This window comes from Clarias gariepinus, chromosome 12 (assembly GCF_024256425.1).
Source record: "Clarias gariepinus isolate MV-2021 ecotype Netherlands chromosome 12, CGAR_prim_01v2, whole genome shotgun sequence".
NCBI classification, from domain to species: Eukaryota; Metazoa; Chordata; class Actinopteri; order Siluriformes; family Clariidae; genus Clarias; species Clarias gariepinus.
In genome coordinates this window covers 32,494,430-32,514,393 of record NC_071111.1, presented here as the reverse complement: position 1 = coordinate 32,514,393, position 19,964 = coordinate 32,494,430, and the positions used below count along the sequence as shown (strand labels likewise).

The following is a 19,964-nucleotide window of genomic DNA, read 5'->3' as shown; positions in this document are numbered from 1 at the left end:
CAGTTCAGCTATAATAGCTGATGTTAATTGATGTTAATAAGGAGTCCAGGTAGTTATTGAAGACCCGGGTAGACTTGTAAGAAGTTCCAGTCCTGAACTATCGAACTGTCAAGTCCCCAGAGAAACAGTTGCCAACACCAGACACGAGGATTAATAAACCAAGATAGCCCCATACCCGAAAAAAAATAATAATAATACCAAAGAATATTATTGTCTATAGAGTGATTAAAAACAATGCAGTTTATGCTATCATAAGGAAAATCAAATTTTTTTCCATTCAAGGATTAAAAAATGGTAACAATGTCAACTTTAGAATCTAGAATCCAAAATATTAAAACGTTTATAAATTCTTTCCAACATGAGTTGGCCCGGTGTTATGCGTAGAGCACCGGGAGATTTCCTGAAGCTCCGAAATCACTGGGGCATTTTTTCTAAATAGATGCTATCTTTAATAACTAATGGAGGTTTTGAGCTGTATACACACGCATTTTTGAGCGGTTTAAAACGAATTAATAAGTCCGAGCAGACCTACATGAAAGGTGAGATGAACAGATTTATTTCAGTCATGAATTCACAATCACATCACATTCCAGCTATTATTTCCAGCCGTGGTTAAATAATGGATAAAATGATTATTCAATGCTGGACACAAACAGCAAATATGATGATTATTATAAAAAGCCTGAAGAACTTTGTGTTCATAAAATAATATTTACTTAATATGATAATATATATATTGTTCATTCATGTCTTTTGATGATGGCGACACATTTGTACGTTTTAAATAAGACATGTTGGCATATTCACGAATCAGGACATTCGCACAGTTAACACTATCAGATCAGGACTATCAGGAAATTTAATTAATTTCAAGACCATTTAAACCGAGACATTGCCATGTCATTCACTGTTTTGTCCCTGTTTAAACATTACAAAAACTGTATAAGAAACGTATTAGGAATTTTAAAGCACGAATTTGGGCATCTCATTTTATCATTATGAAAATAATATGAAGCACATATACACACATTCATCATGAAAGATCTGTTGTAAAACAAAATAAAATTAATGTTTGCTTCAGCATCGGAAACAATATTGTTTTAGGCTAAGTAATTATACACAATTCTTCGTTGTACTTTGTCCGGCTTTTAGATAAAGTCCTTCCATGCGCCATCTGGCGGATATTCAGTAAAGCACAACACATTTATTTAAATTCCCGAATGTTGCTTAAGGCAAGTCGCGGCACGCCGCACGCTAAATTGCGGCGTCTCGTGGGAAAACACGCGCAGTCTTAATGGCCACATCTGTACGTCTATTTTTATCCTAGTTCAATTTAATATTTCTACAGTATTTCTTTTATTCATATTTAATTCTTATTATAAGCTTTAATTCTCTTTTTAAGGTCACTGGCGGTCTTGTATGCATTTCACTGCATATTTAGCAAAAGCAGTGCTGCTGACTGATAGTTGTGGAAAGGGGTTGTGTCTGGTAATATTCAGTACATAACACTTTTTAAAATAACTGTACAGAACCATTTGGGTCAGACAATGCCTAAATGGACGATATACCATGCATATCTGTACTATGATAGGAAGCTGTCATCAAATACTGACATGAAACTGTACCTAATAGAGAAGAAGACTGATGGTGCAATGTAAACTGAATCATTAGAAATTTTTGTGGGTGCAACAAAACTAAATAACATATTATTTGTTCCTATTCATTGCCAGTGACACAAAAAAAAAAAAAAAAAAAAAGTTTGCTACATTTTTTATTAAAATTTTATGACAATGTTATATTATTTTGTATATTTGAATTGTAACAAACTATGATTTATTAATTATGACAAAACTGAGGGATCTTGCTAAATCATACTTGACCTAATATTTAAAAAAAAAAATTATTTTAACATTATCAAGCTAGCTATTTAGTTAGTTATACTACATTAGTTATACTTGAAGACCCAGGTCAAGACAGGTCCTTTAGCTGCCTTCTGTAAAGTTGATTTCTGGCTAGTTAATACCAGATTTCCCCAAATTATTTTTCCATTTATTTCCGCCAGAAGTCTGAGGAGTGTCCTCGTGGTTGTTTGATGTCATACTTGTTACGATGCGGGTCTCACCAGGGGCAGAGCTACGCAAAAATACTCTCTATGGTTCTAAACTGGCACATCTGCAGGCTACTACACCGTGGAGTACAACAGACAGACAGAGGATGGTCATTTAAACACATGGTTGCCATACAATGCCACGGCAGAGGCAATCAGTGTGGACATGCTACACCTGGCGGTGTTACTATTTAAGGGTCCTGATACCTCCAACCTTCGCGCGATTATTTAGGTAGCACCAATAAGGTATCAGGGCCAAAGACAAGCGTGCTCAAGACAAAGTGGAAGGATGGGTAAAAGACCCAGCCTCTGTCTCCCTAAGACACCGGCGAGAGAGAGTAAAAGAGAGAGCGGCACGCCACCGGTTCAGCGTGCGCTCTCAGGTTAACAGTGTTAAAGCACAAAAAAGAAAACTTTCTCATATAAATCCTCAGTAAGGGCACAGGATATAGTTTTTTTATTTTTAGTTTTCAGAGCTGCGTTCAGTCTTGAGTAGATGGTGGAGCCATCATTTATTTTTGTGTTTTTAGTTTTCTTTGTTACGTTTTTTAGTTCTCAATTAATAATTTCATGCTATCTCCAAATGGGAGGGCTTGTCATAAGCACTCTCACAACCTCCTATTTTATTGACCCCTCAGAAGCCCAGCATAAAGGTTCCTATGAATATCATTACATCTCATGGTGTGGCTCTCCAATCCTTACCACGTAACAATTCTGCAACCAAAATGTTGCCCGAGTTGTCCGACAGTTGTTCTCTTGTCACACCATATGTCCACCACATGTCTCTCTGGTATCTTTGTAGGCATCCCTGAACTTGGTTTGCTGTCAAAATCATTTTGGGTGCTGTTTTTAAATTGGATTTTTGGGATTTAGCTATTTATTTATCTATATACAGTCATACTGCCATAACAATAATATTGTGTATTGAACATGAGCTATTAAGACAATTACTTCATAAGAACTCTATGGGTGTGCTGTTGTATCAGGCAAAATGGTCTAAGCAGCAGATCAAGTCCTGTAAGTTGCAGGCTAGACACATTTACGGATCAGACTTTGTAGTCCAGCACATCCGATAATTGGATTAGGATCTGGAGAATTTGAAGGAGTCAACACCTTAAACTCTTCCTCATGTTCCTCAATCAATTCCTAAATTATTTTGCAGTATAGCAGGGTGCACTGTTATCAGGAAATACTTGGTTTGCGACAATTGTTGGTAGTTGCCACATGTCAAGTACCATCTACGTGAATGCCAGGACCAGTTTTTTCTAATTTTTTTAATATTTACGGTAAACACCAATATAAAAAAAATCATGTCTGGTGGTATACCACACAGAGTTGTTGATGCTGATGTGTCCATGGTGCACCATGACAGATGTTGATGCCAATATGTGGGGTATGCGGTAGGTAACAACAACAACACAATAAACACATTTGGTATTTTGGTTTATACATATCTGCCCAGTAATCTAAGGCATGTTTTATGTTTTTATGGAGGTGAATGAGTATGGAATGCTGGAGCCAGGATGGCTATATTGATAAAGTAATGAAGGGGATAGACTATGAAGTGGGGTTTGATTACTGGCAGTTCTTACCATTGGTCTTACCACAGAGGAAGGAGTAGAGGAAGAAGGGTCAGCTGGCTTTAAAAAAAAGGAAGACAGATCAAATCTATTGCATTAATGACCTTCAAGTTTCTGGTAGGAATCTAATTCAATTACATTTTATTTGTATAGCTTGTATAAATAGATATGTAACAAAAAAAGATGACCAATATTCAATATTGCTGCAGTTTGGTAAAGACTCACAAAATGTTTTTGCCAATGCTAAGGAAATAAAATACACAAAATTCATGTATTTAGTCATAGTTGTGGATGTCTGTCCGACAGATGAACACCTATGCTTGTGTCAAGGCTGCAGCTAACAGGTTAATGCCGCTAGCAATGCTAACAGTGCTAGTAGTGCTAATGGCAGCAAACAAAAGGAAAATGCCAATATGGGAATGCATTGACTACCTCAGACCATGACTCGAAGAGAGCATTCAGGTTGGTCAGGAGGGTGAACACTAGGAAAGCAGCAGGATCAGATGGCATCTCAGGTTTGGTCCTTAGAGCCTGCACTGAGTTCACTGTAATATTCCTGTGTTCATTGTAATCTTCAACTTCTCCTTGTCAAAAATGTTAATCCCACATGCTTTAAACAGGCCTTTTACAAAAAAAAACTCCATCCTCTCTGCCTCTTTCCTCTGAACCACATGACGTCACTGACTGCATTTTCTTAAACTGCTCACTCACGCACGATTGCGGGCGGCGTAACACACTCGAAGGTCAGTACTACCCGCTCCTTCCACTTTCGTGAGCTTGCAGATGCCCCTTATTGGCCATAGAGCTGTAATTAATGTGAGAGCACTAAGTGCCTCCCATTCCACCCCGCTGAGAGAGCATGGCCAAGGCTGTGAGAGACTACAGCATCACCTGGGGATTAAACCAGCAATCTCTGGATGATAGGGTGATTTAAAAAAAAAAAAAAAAATTCTCATTCTAGTGATTTTAGGTCACAAAAAGTCGTATAAGAATTTCACTGCATATTATACTGTGTGTGGTTGTGTATGTGACAAATGCAATTCGAATTTAAATTTGAATTCACCTCACCTCAACTTTGTGTGCCTTTTCTAAGCACTTTTAATTTTAGATTTTTAAAAACACATTTAAATTAATAAATTCTTTAACAAATACCTCAAGTTAACTATTATTTGACATGATTCTGAATCAAAACCATGACCTTATACAATAGAACAAAGGTAAAATTAAGTAGAATTACTATCATTTTAAACATAAATGACTGGAAAGCTACAAGTGAGTTTCACTACAAAACAACCAAAATTATACAAAAGAGACAAGGGAAGATAAAAAAAGACATACATCCAATATTGGATATATTTCTTGCACTATTAAACACAAGGGGTGCAGAAATATTTTACGAAAAATTTGTGAAAGAAATTTAGAAAGTAAACAACAACAACAACAAAATGGAATGATGAAATGAGGAGTTATGAATAAACATCAGCTTGACATACAGTAACTTCATTAACATGTAAGTGCAAGTTCATTCACATTCATGTTAGTCAAGGAGAAAAAACATGTTTTGGAAAAATACATTTGGATAAAGATAAAAAGAAAAAGTTGTGAGAGAAAGATACTAGTTAGAGGGATACAGAAAATAATGTAAAAAGTAAAAGAAAGAAATTTGTGGTGGTGGTGTACTTACATTTATTTCACTCAGAATGACGTCTATAATGCTGCCAATTACGATGAGGAAGTCAAAAACATTCCAAGGATCACTAAAATAACCCTAAACATGATAAAGGGTTACTTAGACAGGTAGAATCAACATCTGATAAGACTAGCAGACTGGTCCTTAAACAGATTGTTATATTCTAAAATAATTATTAAACATACACAAGAAAGACTCATCTTCATGAACTGTTTGTAACTATGCAAAACCATAAAAAAACCTACACTAGGTTTTTCGCTAAATTTCTTTCTACAGTACTGCAAATACATTTTTAGAATGAATATGTGCAAAAAATTATTAAATGAGGGTAGCATTTAAAAATTGACAGCACTGCAAAAAATAGCAAAACTAAAATACACAATTCTAATAAAAATTATAATGTCTTATTACCAGTTGTTATTTTTAAGCTTAAAGAAAAAAAATACACATTTCCGCATCTAATTAATAATATATTAATTAACATATGCAAATATAATAATTAACATGATCTAAACCATTGGCTCCCAAACCAACAACTGGTTTCTTAAAATTAATCCTTTTTACCATTTAACATTTACCAATTATTACAACTAAGCTGCATTGCATAAACTTTCATAGGGTTAACCCATCACAAACAGTTAATGTTCCCTTTCAAAAGCTACACTCGATGCTGCGTGAAAACGCTATGGGAACGCTCTTTGCGTGACAGGTTTTTGAAGCATGTGTGTCAAACACGCTCACCGTCTTTAAAATGAAACTGCGAGCCACAACGCATTTTGCATATCTGGCAGAAGCATAGAGACGGAATCTTCCTTTTCTCTCGCTCTCTCGCTGGATCATGAGCCTTTACCGTCCAATTCTCAAGCGCACTCCGGCGCTTCTTGTGAAGGGGCGGAAGAAACTTTCTCTCTCGCTTCCGCGGAGATGGAAACTATCACTTCAGAGCACTCCTCTATGATGAGCGAGCATAACAGTTGTTATTAGAGATGGTAACACGCGGGCGAACGTGTACACCCCGATTCGCCATAAATAATAAAATCCCCCAAACGCTCAAAGTTAGACAACAGGTTTCTGTCAGGTGGCCTCAATAATGGCCCCTCCCCTCCTTGGCAACCTCCATGATGGAATAAGCAGTATTTATCCTGTGTTTTTGTGCTATTGACATTAATTTGTTCAAATGTCATTGATGTAAAAAGCGTGTTTTTTTATGATGATGCCCCAGATTAAAGGGACGCTTGTGTGCTATCTCTCTCCTGGGAGCTCATCCTCCCTGAAAAAATCTACACTCCCCAACAAGCCGTGTAGACAAACATCTTCATTGGTGGGGAAAGCTTTTAAAGGCAGCGGGTCAGGCTGGTGCTGCCCTGCACACAATGGCTTTGCAGGCATACCAGGCTGACTTAATGAGAGATCTGAGCACTGGCGGGTCTGTCGACGACGCGGCGTTTGCGGAGCTACGCCGAACCACAGATTTATTTCATAGTGCCACCAAGCAGATGGCCTGTGCTATCGGCCGTTCTATGGCTGCCATGGACGCCACAGAGAGACAGCTGTGGCCTAACCTCACTGACATCAAGGACAGGGATCGCGTCTTCCTTTTTGATGCCCCCATCTCATCTTCAGGCCTTTGGGCGAAGCCGTAAACACCGCCGCCACTAGGCTTCGGGAGGCGAAGCCTCCGTGCTTAGAGGTCGGGACTGTCAGCCACCCAGTCCTGACCGGGTCCAGTTCTCGCCAGGCGTGAAGCGCAAAAGGAGAGTGTGCCAAGCCGAGCACCCCCTCGTAGATTGGGGCAGGACTCGCCACGCCTCACAGTTCGCCTCAAGGAGGCCAGACCTGAGTAGCATTATCAAAAAAAAAAAAAAAGGGGGAGTCCTGAGGCTTACGTGCCCATGACCATGGGGGTGTCTCCCCCCAGAGAGGGGTGCATAAAAGTTTCCAATAAGGAATATAGACTCCTCCCTGGCACCCTCAGGAGGATGTGGTTCAATCTCCACCACCACTGGTGTTCGGAGAGCAGCGGTCTCCAGCGAAATGTTAAGTGTTCGGTTTCCTTCCTGCCACGTTTCAGGATGTCGAACACCTAACATGCCGAAAAGGTGCCATAGAACATGTTCCCCTGCCAGACAGAGAATCAGGCTATTATAGTCAGGATTCCTTGGTTTCCAAAAGACACGGGGGTTGCGTCTAATTTTACATTTCGTGGGCTAAATATCAAAATGTTGACAGCCAAAATGATTGTTTCTCAAATCCAACCAGAGCTTTAGTTTGTGACAATCGACCTGAAGGACACATATTTTCATATAGAAATATTGCTACAATACAGGTTCGCTTTCAGGGAGAAGCCTACCATTATCGGATCCTTCCATATGGCCTAGCCATGTCCCCCTGCACATCTATAAAATGTACGGATGCAGCCCTGGCTCAATGATTCCAGGGCATCCATATCCTGGATAACATAGATGACTGGCTGATTCTGGCTCAGGCTTAGCAGCTAGCGCTTCAACATCGAGATGTCATCCTAGGTCACTCTGATTCTTAGAGTTGAGACTTAACGCCACGAAAAGCGTTCTCTTTTCTGCTCAAGTACAACATATTATGGATGCCCTATGGGATTCGACCACAATGTGGGCACAGCTGTCTCCTGCGCATGCCGAATACATTCTCAATATCCCAAAGGAGATTGAGCTAGGCCAGAAAGTTACTTTTTACAACTTTTAGAGAGTGTTAGGTCTCATGTGAGCTGTATCCACGGTGATACCCTTGGACCTTCTGCACATGAGATCGCTTCACTTGTGGCTAAGAGCCAGGGGATTTTATCCAAGGGCCAATCCCCAGAGGCAATGAGGGTTATGCGCCGAGAGCTTTGTACCCTTTCTATGTGGTTCAGACCCTGGTCTTTGACTCTGGGTCCCACTTTAGGTCCGTGTTGTCATTGCAAGCTGCTAACAACAGACACTTCCCTCAAGGGCTGGGGTGCAGTCTTAAATGGCTGCCCAGTCTCGAAATGATGACTCTATTTCTGGCCCTGAAATAATCCCTCCAGCAGTTAAGAGGCTACCATGTCCTAGTGTGGGTAGACAACACTAACGTAGTCTCATAAATAATCACCTGGGCAGACTGTGCTCATGCCACTGGGAAAAGCTATCGCACCAGATTCTGCTTTGGGGCACAGGACAAGTTCCTGTTCCTCAGGACGATTTACATTGAATATGGAAGCAGACTTGCTGTCCAGGCAAGCTGTGACACACGGGGTTTGGAAACCCCACCCCGAAGTAGTCAGTCCTCTAGAAGAACTTATGCCCTCAAATAGAATGTATTGAAAGTTGGTGCATAGTAAAAGATCTAGTCCACTGCCAAATTGTTTCAGTGCTGGATTTCCTACAAGAAAATTGACCTCGGGCTCATGCCCTAGTATTCTCAGAACAGACGTAGCCGCTATTTCGGCTTGTCATGTCTTCGCCCCTGGGCTGGTCAAAACTATTCTTCATCCTCACCCCAGAAAGGTGTTCTCGAAGCCTCTGCCCTCCGTCTTTTACAGCTCTGGAGCAGGAAAGACTTAACTTACTGTCTCCAGTTCGTGCTCTTCAGATTTACAGTACATCCACCGCACCAGCCAGTGATGTAAATCAAAGCAGGTTTTTATACGTCGTGGGGGCCGCAGCTAAAGGCAAAGCCATAGCGTTTTCACACAGCATCAAGTGTAGCTTTTAAAAGGGAATCACTCAGGTTACTTTGCTGTAACCCTGTTCCCTGAAAAAGAGGGAACGAGATGCTGCACTCCAATGCTGCACTGCATGCATGACTGGACGTCCTTTCAGACAAAATTGACCTGAGGATGTTTCCGGTTCATGCCTATTTATAACCTCCAGATGCACTTAATCAAATGACGTCACCTGACCGAGGTTATATATGTCAACATTTTTGGCGTGTTTGACAGACAAAACCGGTCGCGCAAAGAGCATTCCCATAGCGTTTTCATGCAGGATCTCGTTCCCGCTTTTTCAGGGAACAGGGTTACAGCAAAGAATCAGACAGAAATGAAACTGCACACATTTTTTCTAAGCATGTTTTACATGATTGTCTTTACATGATTATACTGACTATAATTTTCTATAGATTCTTTTTTAACATGTAGTTGTGATTGGGAAGCAGGCTATACCCTTGGTTTGAAGGCAATAAGTTTGAGGATCATCTCGACAGTAAATAGACCCGTGAAGAGCATGTTGAGGATGTTCATGGCCTTGTTGAAGGATGGTGACTGACCATGGTGCTGCAGAAACACACAATGTATACTCTAAATTATAGTTCTGTGACATAGATGTCCTGAAGCCAAATAAAGTACATTTTACTATTACTAAGCAAATATATATGTATTTTAACGTTTTATTGTGTAGCGAATCATTATGAGTTATACTGACCTGCATTGCCAAGCAGATGGTGTTAAGTAGGATTAGAGTGAACATCAGATATTCAAAATATGTAGAGTTGACCACATACCACACCTTATACTGGTATGCATTCTTTGGAATGTACCTGCGTAGAGGCCGTGCCTTTAGAGCATACTCCACACACTGCCGCTGTACCATGAGAATAACACAAACAGGTTCACATACAGTCAGGGAGGAACAGACAGGCAGTTAGACAGACAGATAAACAGACACACACACACACATACACAAACATTGGAAAAAACTTCAGTTCTACTGCTTTATGTACTGGAGTATTAGGGTGATTTCCTTGAGATTTAATATTTTTCCTTCATGTACCTGGGTTCCAATAATGGAGTCATCACCTTGTGACCCCTTATAGGTAGACTATAAAAGCTCCACGCTACAGATGTGGCCATTAAGACTGCGTGTGTTTTCCCGCGAGATGCCGCAATTTAGTGCGCGGCGAGCCATGACTTGCCGTAAGCAACATTCAGGAATTTAAATAAATGTGTTGTGCTTCACTGAATATCCGCAAGATGGCGCATGAAAAAACTTTATCTAAAAGCCGGACCAAGTACTGTACAACGAAGAACTGTGTATAATTACTTAGCCTAAAACAATATTGTTTCCAATGCTAAAGCAAACATTAATTTTATTTTGTTTTACAACAGATCTTTCATGGTGAATGTGTGTATATGTGCTTCATATTATTTTCACAATGATGAAATGTGATGCCCAAATTCGTGCTTTAAAAGTTTCTTATATAGTTTTTGTAATGTCTTAACAGGGTCAAAACTGTGAAAAACATGGCAATGTCTCGGTTTAAATGGTGTTGAAATTAATTTAGTTTCCTGATAGTGTTAACTATGCAAATGTCCTGATTCGTGAATATGCCAACATATCTTATTTCAAACGTAAAAATGTGTCGACATCATCAGAAGACATAAATGAACAATATATATATATTATCATAGTAAGTAAATATCATTTTATAATAATCATCATATTTGCTGTTTGCGTCCAGCATTGAATAATTACTTTATCCATTATTTAACCACGGCTGGAAATAATTGCTGGAATGTGATGTGATTGTGAATTTATAACTGAAATAAAGCTGTACTGTATAAAGTACTTTCACTTTACAAAAGGCAGCGTTTTTATCAAAAGGTTGATAAACGCGTGTTGTACAGATATACAATGCGACAGCGCGCTCAGTTACTCACTTCTCACCTTTCATGTAGGTCTGCTCGGACTTATTAATTCGTTTTAAACCGCTCAAAAATGCGTGTGTATACAGCTCAAAACCTCCATCAGTTATTAAAGATAGCATCTATTTAGAAAAAATGCCCCAGTGATTTCGGAGCTTCAGGAAATCTCCCGGCGCTCTGCGCATAACACCGGGCCAACTCATGTCGGAAAGAATTTATAAACGTTTTCTAAACGTGGGCTCTTGTTTTTTTACTTTAAATGAGGTTTGGGCTCAGGACTTCGATTCAGCATCGTGATTCTCCTCTTTAATTTACTCCATAGTTTTAATCAGCGCTCAGCCGCATGCATAAAGTTTTCCAGAAGTAGACTAATGATTATGAATGCATCGGGAAAACAGCAAGCAGACTGACTCTGAACATTTAATTCATTTATTTTCTGACGCGCTCAAGTTTACCAAAAACAATACAGAACAGCGCACCTTATTTGCTTTTAAACATTTACAAAATCACAACGTTTTTTCGTTATTGTGAGTGCGCTTAAATAAAAGTTGAGTCTTATAAAGGCTATGTAGTCTTATGTAGTTTTATCACGGCGTGTGCCCAAATCAATATCGCTACTCGCTCACTAGTTAGGCGGCCTCCTTTTCAGATATGCGAAGAAGCGGGGCTGTGGAATTAGGCACGGATGGTAATAGTTAAAATATTAACAATGGGAATGTTTGATGTCATGTGGGCATTATAAGATTTGTACTGAAAACTTCTAACTAAAAAGTGGCAGCTGGTTAACTTATAGTCTAAATAAAAATCCTCCTTTTTAGTGCCTCCTATACCTATTAATCCTGGGTTGTTGTTCTTTTAGTGTCACTGTGTGTGCTTTATAATGCCAGACAGCATTCAAATGCAAATTATTCACTCTCCCCAAGTGTGAATCAGCTGATTTCACGTATACATTCAGAGGAACTGTAATGCACCTCTCCACACAAAAAACTGAGGCTCTTCTGAAGACTTTCAGTGATTAATGCCTCTTTTTAAATTCGTGTAAATTTTATCTTCTGGATTCTAGATTCTAAAGTTTTGTTATCATTTGTAGACATTGTTATCGTTTTTAATCCTTGGAATGGAAGAAATTTATATTTTTCTCATGATAGCGTAAATTGCATAGTTTTTTTTGCCAATTTGTCTTTTTCTTATAAAGTGTGAAATTCCACCTATACAAGTGTGACAGATATGCAAAGAAAAAAAATTAGGAAGGGGCAAATACTTTTTCATGGCACTGCACATGTAGTCAGATTGTTCCACTGGGATCCGTGGTAACAAACACATACTCTTTGTCGGCGGCGCACTTGCGCATTCATATGCATAGAAAAGAGATGCAATATTATGGTTTCCATCATTTTTTTAAATATACATATATTTGCGTACTGACTGGGCTGCCCCACATTGGCCAGCGGCCCAATGGGAAAACTCCCGGTGCTCCAGATGGCCAGTCCCCCACTGCTCCTCTTTACTTTCCTGCTGTACGTAAAATCAGCGCTTAACCGCATGCATAAAGTTTTGTAAATTCGTTTAATGTTTAACTTGTATTTCATAAGGTTTTGCCAGCGGTGGTACAGCGCAACGGGGGTCATTATTTACTACTAAAGAAACTTTAGTAGTCAGCAGTGGTCAGCACCACTTCTAATCCCCCCCCCCCCCCCCCCCCCCCCCGCCTATCGTGAATGAAAGGTGAGATGGGGGATTACAATAACTATGGGTGCGCTTCACCTCAGAGCGCACTGTCGCGTTGTATTCAAAGAAACAAAATTATGTTTGCTTCAGCATTGGAAACAATATTGATTTAGGCTAACTTTATTAAAGATTATACACTTTTGTATTCTTTGTTTACATGTGGGCATCTTATATTGATCCTTTCTCGATGCAGCGAATTTTCTAAACAAATTAATAATAATTTCCATGAATGAAAAGGAGGAAGAAGAAAAGGTTACGCGAAAATAAGAAAAAAGCTTTAGAGGTAAATGCTGTGAAATGCTTCAAATGGACAGATTCTGCCTATAACAGGTCAGGGACAGTGAGGCTGGATCCAGCAGCGCACCATATCCCACATCATAATACACTGGCTCATTAAAGTGGAGATTAATTTTTAAAACTACTTACTAGAATAAAAATATAACACGATACAAAAATGTAAAACAAAGTTTCACCGAACATATATTGGGTCATATTTGTCCAGTAGCACCAGTCTCACAGAGACCCAGGAGGCTTATAAACAGTTTGAGAGCAAAATGAGACATTTTGTCAGTATTGTGATTTTTCATTTATTTCTGTATTTCAAAAGATCTAAGACAATACTGCCAAAATGTATCATTTACATGCTGCATTGTTTCTTATTCAGTCACAAGGGTGGTAAAAAGCATTCATTATTTAAAGTTATTCATATATCAGTGTAGTTAGTATGATTTTGAAAGTGCTATAACTCCACCTGGCACAGTTTAATCCCAGTGGAACAATCTGACTACATGTGCAGTGCCATAATTTTTTTTTCTTTGCATATTTGTCACCCTTGTATAGGTGGAAAACACTTTATGAGAAAAAGACAGATTGGCCTTTTTTGTGAGTTATCATGAACATTTTGCATTTCGGGGGTATCATCTTGATGCATTGTAAGACATACCACTCATCAGTGTAAGCTGCAAGTGCAGCAGGTCAGTGATGATGAACCAGTCCCTGCTGATGATGACCAACACGTCTCCCCTGAGCCAAGTAAAAAGAATGGCAATCAAAAATGATTGATGAAAATGAATAAAATTAGTAGCAGCATTAACTCGTGCTAGTAATTATTATGGTAGTTAATCTTAATTCAAAATAATGTTTTCAGCATTATTTCGTATTAATATTGACTACCATAATAATTAAAATAATTAACTACTTTACTAGCGTACTGATTTTATTTCAGCTTACCCAGTTTTATTGCCATTCCTTTTAAAATATTGTCTTTATAGATTTATATGTTGTTTGTCTTGATGTTCTTTTCTTCGTTTCTTTGTTTTGCTAATATGACACAATATATGTTCAGTGATACTTTAAATAATATGTTTAAATAGCATTGATTTCCGTATTGTGTGATATTTTTATACTATTAACTGGTGTTAAAAATGTATCTCTACATTAATGAGCCAATGTATTATGGTGTGGGCTGCTGTGGGCCAGGAACTCCAGGGACACTTTTTGGTCCCAGTCCGCCCCTGTAATAACGAATGGAGAAAGCGCAGTCTAAGCCCGGGGATTCTGCGTTCCCTCGGGGGCCAGTCGTCAATAGCTGACACTCAGTGACAGCCAATGAAATTGAAGCATTTTTGCAGCTTTCCACGTGGTGTGGCGTTGCTTAAATAATAGTATAAAATCGTCCAGACCCTGGTTCGAATCCCGCTCTGAGTGAAAATGTAATAAATGTGAATCCTTTGTTTTACACTTTTTGCTTATGATTATCATTAAATTATAGCAACTGTGAGGTGAGTGCTAATGTGTTTCACAGCTTAAGAAAAAAAATCTCAATTGCAAACATGCATTTAGTACTGAAGCATAACTTGATAAGGTAATGGCATGGTTATATCGGGGCATTTTAGGCACTGGTTGGGAATCGAACCGGGGCCTTCCGCATGGCAGGCGAATCACCTACTGCGCGTGTGTATTTAAAGCGCATAAAACCAATAAAACAATACTGTTATAGGCTAACATATCATACATCTTTGTAGTCCTTTTGCACACACGAGCAGGTGCGTTACAATAATAATAACAATAATAACAATAATAACAATAATAAATTCGGAGGACTACTACTACTACTAATAATAAATCTGAATGAAAATGAAGAATAAATACATATCAGTTTGAGCTTGAAACGTTTATGAGCTCTGTCGTTTGCTGTCAATGGGCGCCTAAGAGACATAACACATTTTTCTATCATGGGAAAAGTGGTGAAGGGTTTGAATTTGGAAAGATGAAATACCGGATGGATTCGAAGCGGCGCAGACAGCTGGAGCCGGTAGGTGACAGAATTTATTCGGTGGGTGATGCCAATGAATTTGGGTAAAAGTTTTTTGACTCGGTGTGAAGGTAAAGATTTTTTGTTAAAAGCCATACATTGTCACCCACGTGGTACAGTCATCCCGGAGGGTGTCAAAGGCGATGCTGGGTAGTGTAGCGGGCGTTGGCTTGGCCCGATTAGTCTGGTTCCATAACCGCCGACACCTGCGGAACAACTGTTTAGCTGACGGTACGTCAACCTTCAGAACCTGGCAGTGAACTGGGCCCTCTGTCCCAGATGATGTCCTTTGGGAACCCATGCAGACGGACTACGTGCTCTAATATCTTTAGAGAACCGATCAATGATGGTCAGGATGGTGTCTTTACCCTCGGAGAGCGGCAGGCCCGTGATGAAGTCAACGGCAATGTGCATCAAGGGCCGTCGAGGAGTTGGGAGTGGCTGTAGTTCACCTGGTGTTGGTTAATTGGTGTCTTTTGCCCTGGCGCACACTGGGCTTGCCTAGATGAACACTTTGATGTCCCTCGCAATGGATGGCCACCAGAAGTCACTTTGGATAAACTGGAGGGTCCGTCGCGTGCCCGGGTGTCTGGAAATGGGTGATGAGTGACCCCACTGGAGGACTTCAGGTGGCACACCTGCCGGCTTGGTCTCTGTTGTCTGTGCCTGGAGAACCCTTGTTTTCAGATCTATCTGAAGATAGCAGTGGAGTTGAATTTGAATGGGAGAGATGAGGGAGGGCTCAGAGCGGTTAAGGGCGCGGCAACTGTACTTAATGTGGTGGAGCACTCGTGAAAAGCGCACTTCTTCAACTTACAGTACAGTTGGTGGGCGAGTATTCTCTTTAGGACCGCTCTGACATGCTGGGCGTGTTCGTCAGCATTGTGGGAGTAGATAAGGATATCGTCTAGGTAAACGCATGCCCACCGGCCAAGCATGTCCCGGAGGACATCGTTAATGAAATGTTGAAAAGCGGCAGGGGCATTGCACAGTCCAAACGGAATCACTAAACTTTCATAATGTCCTGTGGGGGTAATGAAAGCTGTCTTCCACTTATCGCCCTCTCTGATGCGGACCAAGTTGTAGGCGCTCCGAAGGTTCAACTTAGTGAAAATGGTGGCACCAGGGAGAGCGTCCAGGGCCGAGTTGGTAAGAGGCAATGGGTGTCGGTCTTGATTGTGATGTTGTTGAGCCCCCGATAATCGACACATGGGCGAAGTTTGCCACCCTGCTTCTTTACGAAGAAAAACCCCACAGCGGCAGGCAAAGAGGAGGGCCGGACGGTTCCTTGCCGGAGAGCATTGGTTACATACTCCTCCATCGCCTGCGTTTCGGTATGTGATAAGGAGTAGAGGTGGCTGCGGGGTGGGACCGTACCTGGCTGGAGGTCTATCGCCAGGTCATAAGGCCGGTGAGGAGGAGGATGTGTTGCCCTTCTTTTACAGAAGACCTCAGCCAGGTCCCGATAGGCGGTGGGGATGGTGTTGGTGTCGACTTCGGGGGCCTTGGACTCCTTAGAGCACGTCCCAGCCGAAGCCCTCAGCAGAGTCTGTTGCAGGTCGCGCCCCACTGTAAAATCCGGTTCTGAGTCCAGGAAATGAGAGGGTCATGTTAAATTAGCCATGGATATCCAGGGATGATAGGTTGCGATGATAAAGTGGTGAGGTAGAGTCTGAGCTGCTCTTGGTGTTGTTCAATGGACGGGGTGATCGGTTGGGTTTGGGCGATGATGGGGCTAGTTGAGAGGGGCCAATCGTCCACAGATGTAATACGAACGTGCTGGGATAATGCCTTAACTTTTACCCCCAATTTTTTGGGCACAAGACAAGTCAATGAAGTTACCTGCAGTTGATGAACGCAGTGCTTGTGACTCGTTTGTGGCCAAAATGGAGGTGTACTTGCACCGTGAGATGGGAGGAGTTGGTCGTAATGGGGAGAGGAGGAGGTGGCTTGATGAGTTGCTCTTATTTCTCACCGGGCCTGTGCGTTCTCCGGCCGGAGAGGGCAAATCGCTCTGTGATGAGTCGCGGACCCACAGTAGGCCACAGAGTCCTTTTCTAAATCGACCCATTCTGCAGCGTTCAAGGAGGCGCGTTCTAATTGCATGGGTTCCCTGGCCCCAGTGTTAACCAAGGCAGGAGGTGGAGATCCGATATGTCTGGGCTTGCTGGACGTGAACGGTCGAGGAGTGGTTGGGAAAAAGGTGGATGCTGGCGACAGGGTTCTGGGAGCTCTCACCCAGCTAGCTCATCCTTAATCCTAGGGGCCAGTCCCTCGAGTAAGGATGTCCGGAGCGCGGCATCTTCCCAGGAGGTCTGCACGGCGAGGGTGTGAAAGTCAGCGGTGTAGCGGCTCACAGACAATCCACCCTGCCGCAGGAGGTACAGCTTTGTGTCGATCTCCACTTCGCCCACAGGGTGTTCAAACATAAGTTTTAGCTGACGGGCAAACTCGTTGTAAGAATGTGCAGTGTCTGAATTCGAACGCAAGACTGCCACGGCCCATTCAGCTGCCTGCCCTGATAGCAGCGAGACGAGGAAAGCAATGCGCAATCGATCTGTGTAAACTCAAACACCAGATTTAATGCAGTCAGAAAGACACTACATCTCCCGTCCGTGCCACCCCATTTGGCCGCGATGTCCTGGACGCTCCAGCTAAGAGCGGTGAGCTCTCCGGTTAGCTTGTCAATTAACTCTGCATGCCGGTTTACCACATCGCAGAGGTGCGAGTGATCCGCTGGGTTTACCACTCGAGGCTCAGTCATTCTGTCATGAACTAACCCGGGATGATCAGAAGACTTAGCGATTAGCGGTTAGCCCTTTGTAGCGTGGATGGTAAACCCAAACACGGAAGCAAGCGAGTAGGCAGGATAACCATGCGAATTAGTCTAGACTCTCACAGAAGAGGAGCAAGGGAAAAACATAAATTCAACCTGCGTCCTATAGACACACACTCGAATCAGAAAGTAAACCCAAGAAAGTGAGGCAGACGAACAATCTGGACCGACATGGGCGAACTCAATGACTGAGCGATGTGATGCGCCATCTTCTTTTATGCTTACTGTGTTGCGACCGTACTACTTCCGGATCCTAGTGCCGGTCGCGGCGTGAGTGTGTGTGACAGTCCTTAGAAAAATCTAAAACTGTATCATCCACAAAGAAGATCAAATGTAGGACAAAAATACTTGGGTAATTGTATTTCATTATTATAGTGTGCAACAATGATGTGTTCATGGTTTATCTTGGTTGAAGCAAATACACCACTCATATATTCTGATATTTTAAGGGACCTAAAGTATCTAACTTGCATGCAAAACAGAGATTTTTGTCTTCAAAACACTAAGAGAGTGGATGACAGTGTTACTCGATGTGACTGTTGCCTAAAGACTGTGCTAAGAAATGGTACATGTTTCAATGTTATTAATTTTTTTTTCTTTGAATATTGTGAATTGTAAATGTAGTTCACCAGAAACATTTTTTAAAATGTAGAAAAGAAGTATAGTATGGAATCACCTTTAGCCCAAACTTTTTCCTACTATTTTACACTGAGGAGTGCACTTTTAGGATTAGTTGAAACCTTCTCATGATTAAGCAGTCGAGATTTCTCTAGGAAACTTTCATAGTGGTCTGAAAACACCAGCAGGCAAACATGAGATAGCAGGAAACTTTTACAACCAACTCAAGCGGGGGCACAATGTTAAGGTGATGACTTTGTGAAAAATTAGCACGCAGAAAGCTTTATAACGTGTATGGAAAACACCATGGCACTCGTTAGACAGAGAAAGATTTCTTATTTATAAATAGACAATGTGAAAACACTTTACTAATGAAATGGAACACCCAACAAGGCATGCTGTTTTGGAGACACTCTGACCCAGTCATCTATCTGTCAGTTTAGCTCTTGTCAAAGTCGCTCAGATTGAACACTTGTTAATTTTTCCTGCTTCCCACACGTCACTTTTGAGAACAGATTTTTTACTTGATGTCTAATATATAATATCGCTTTAAGTTTTGGATTACTTGCAAATTTCTTTATTTTTGTTTAGTGATATATTTTTGACATTCTACAACAATACTGGGGATTTCAAAACTATAAAATAACATATATGAAATTAGATAATTATGTAACAACAATAACAACAATACTCAGTTATTATTTTGAGACATGAAGGTCAGCTGTTCTGGAACAGTTTGTGCAATAAAAGTATCATCAAGTGCATTTGTAAAATCCATCAAGGGCCATAATTAAACTGGCTCTCATGAAGACCTTCCCAAGAAAGTAAGACTAAACCTTACCTCTGCTACAGAGGAGTTTATAAAAAGTTCATTTAGAGTTACCAGCCTTAGAAATCACCAATTAACAAACAGCACAGCGTAGCAGATACATCTCAATATTAACTGTTCAAAAGTGATTATTGCCTGTTTTGGATGCCTTCAGCATTGTTTTACAATGTAGAAAAAAATTTAAAAACCTTTATGTCACTGTAGTAGGATAATCAATGTTATTTAATCTATTTACAAATAACCAGTTTGACAGGACGAGCTAAATGACTTTTACTCATTTTGGAAGACTTTACTCATTTTTTAGACTTTTACTCATTTTGGAAAATTATTGTTCTCTGACCCACAATGATGTCTATGGAGCTTTTTGAGATCTCAGTATTATGACCTCAATTTACCATTTAAGTATAATTTCAGCATGAAATTGACTAAATTACAAAAGACAAATCATCTCAAACTAATTTTATGCAGATGCAGCTGAGTGCCCTCTCCAGTCACTACATCTGAATCCAAAAGAGCAGGTTTAGGGTGTAGTAAAATGAGAGATCGACAGCATGCATGTGTAGCTAAAGACCTTGTAGAATACATGCCAAAATAAATCCAGACTGGTCTGAAAGCAAAAGA

At 40.7% G+C, this 19,964-nt stretch overlaps 1 protein-coding gene across 4 annotated transcripts in view; it reads right to left on the bottom strand.

The window, feature by feature from the left end:
• cacna1c (calcium channel, voltage-dependent, L type, alpha 1C subunit) overlaps nt 1-19,964 on the bottom strand; it is a 235,836-nt gene that overhangs the window by 45,563 nt on the left and 170,309 nt on the right. For 2 of the 4 annotated variants that reach the window (XM_053508748.1, XM_053508747.1), the window contains exons 28-31: nt 9,799-9,957; nt 9,540-9,650; nt 5,372-5,455; nt 3,700-3,747 (exon numbers count right to left, since the gene is read on the bottom strand). In XM_053508748.1, coding sequence (XP_053364723.1) covers nt 3,700-3,747; nt 5,372-5,455; nt 9,540-9,650; nt 9,799-9,957 — 402 coding nt within the window. The remainder of the gene's footprint in view (nt 1-3,699; nt 3,748-5,371; nt 5,456-9,539; nt 9,651-9,798; nt 9,958-19,964) is intronic. The other 2 variants (XM_053508750.1, XM_053508749.1) reach the window with 1 other exon arrangement.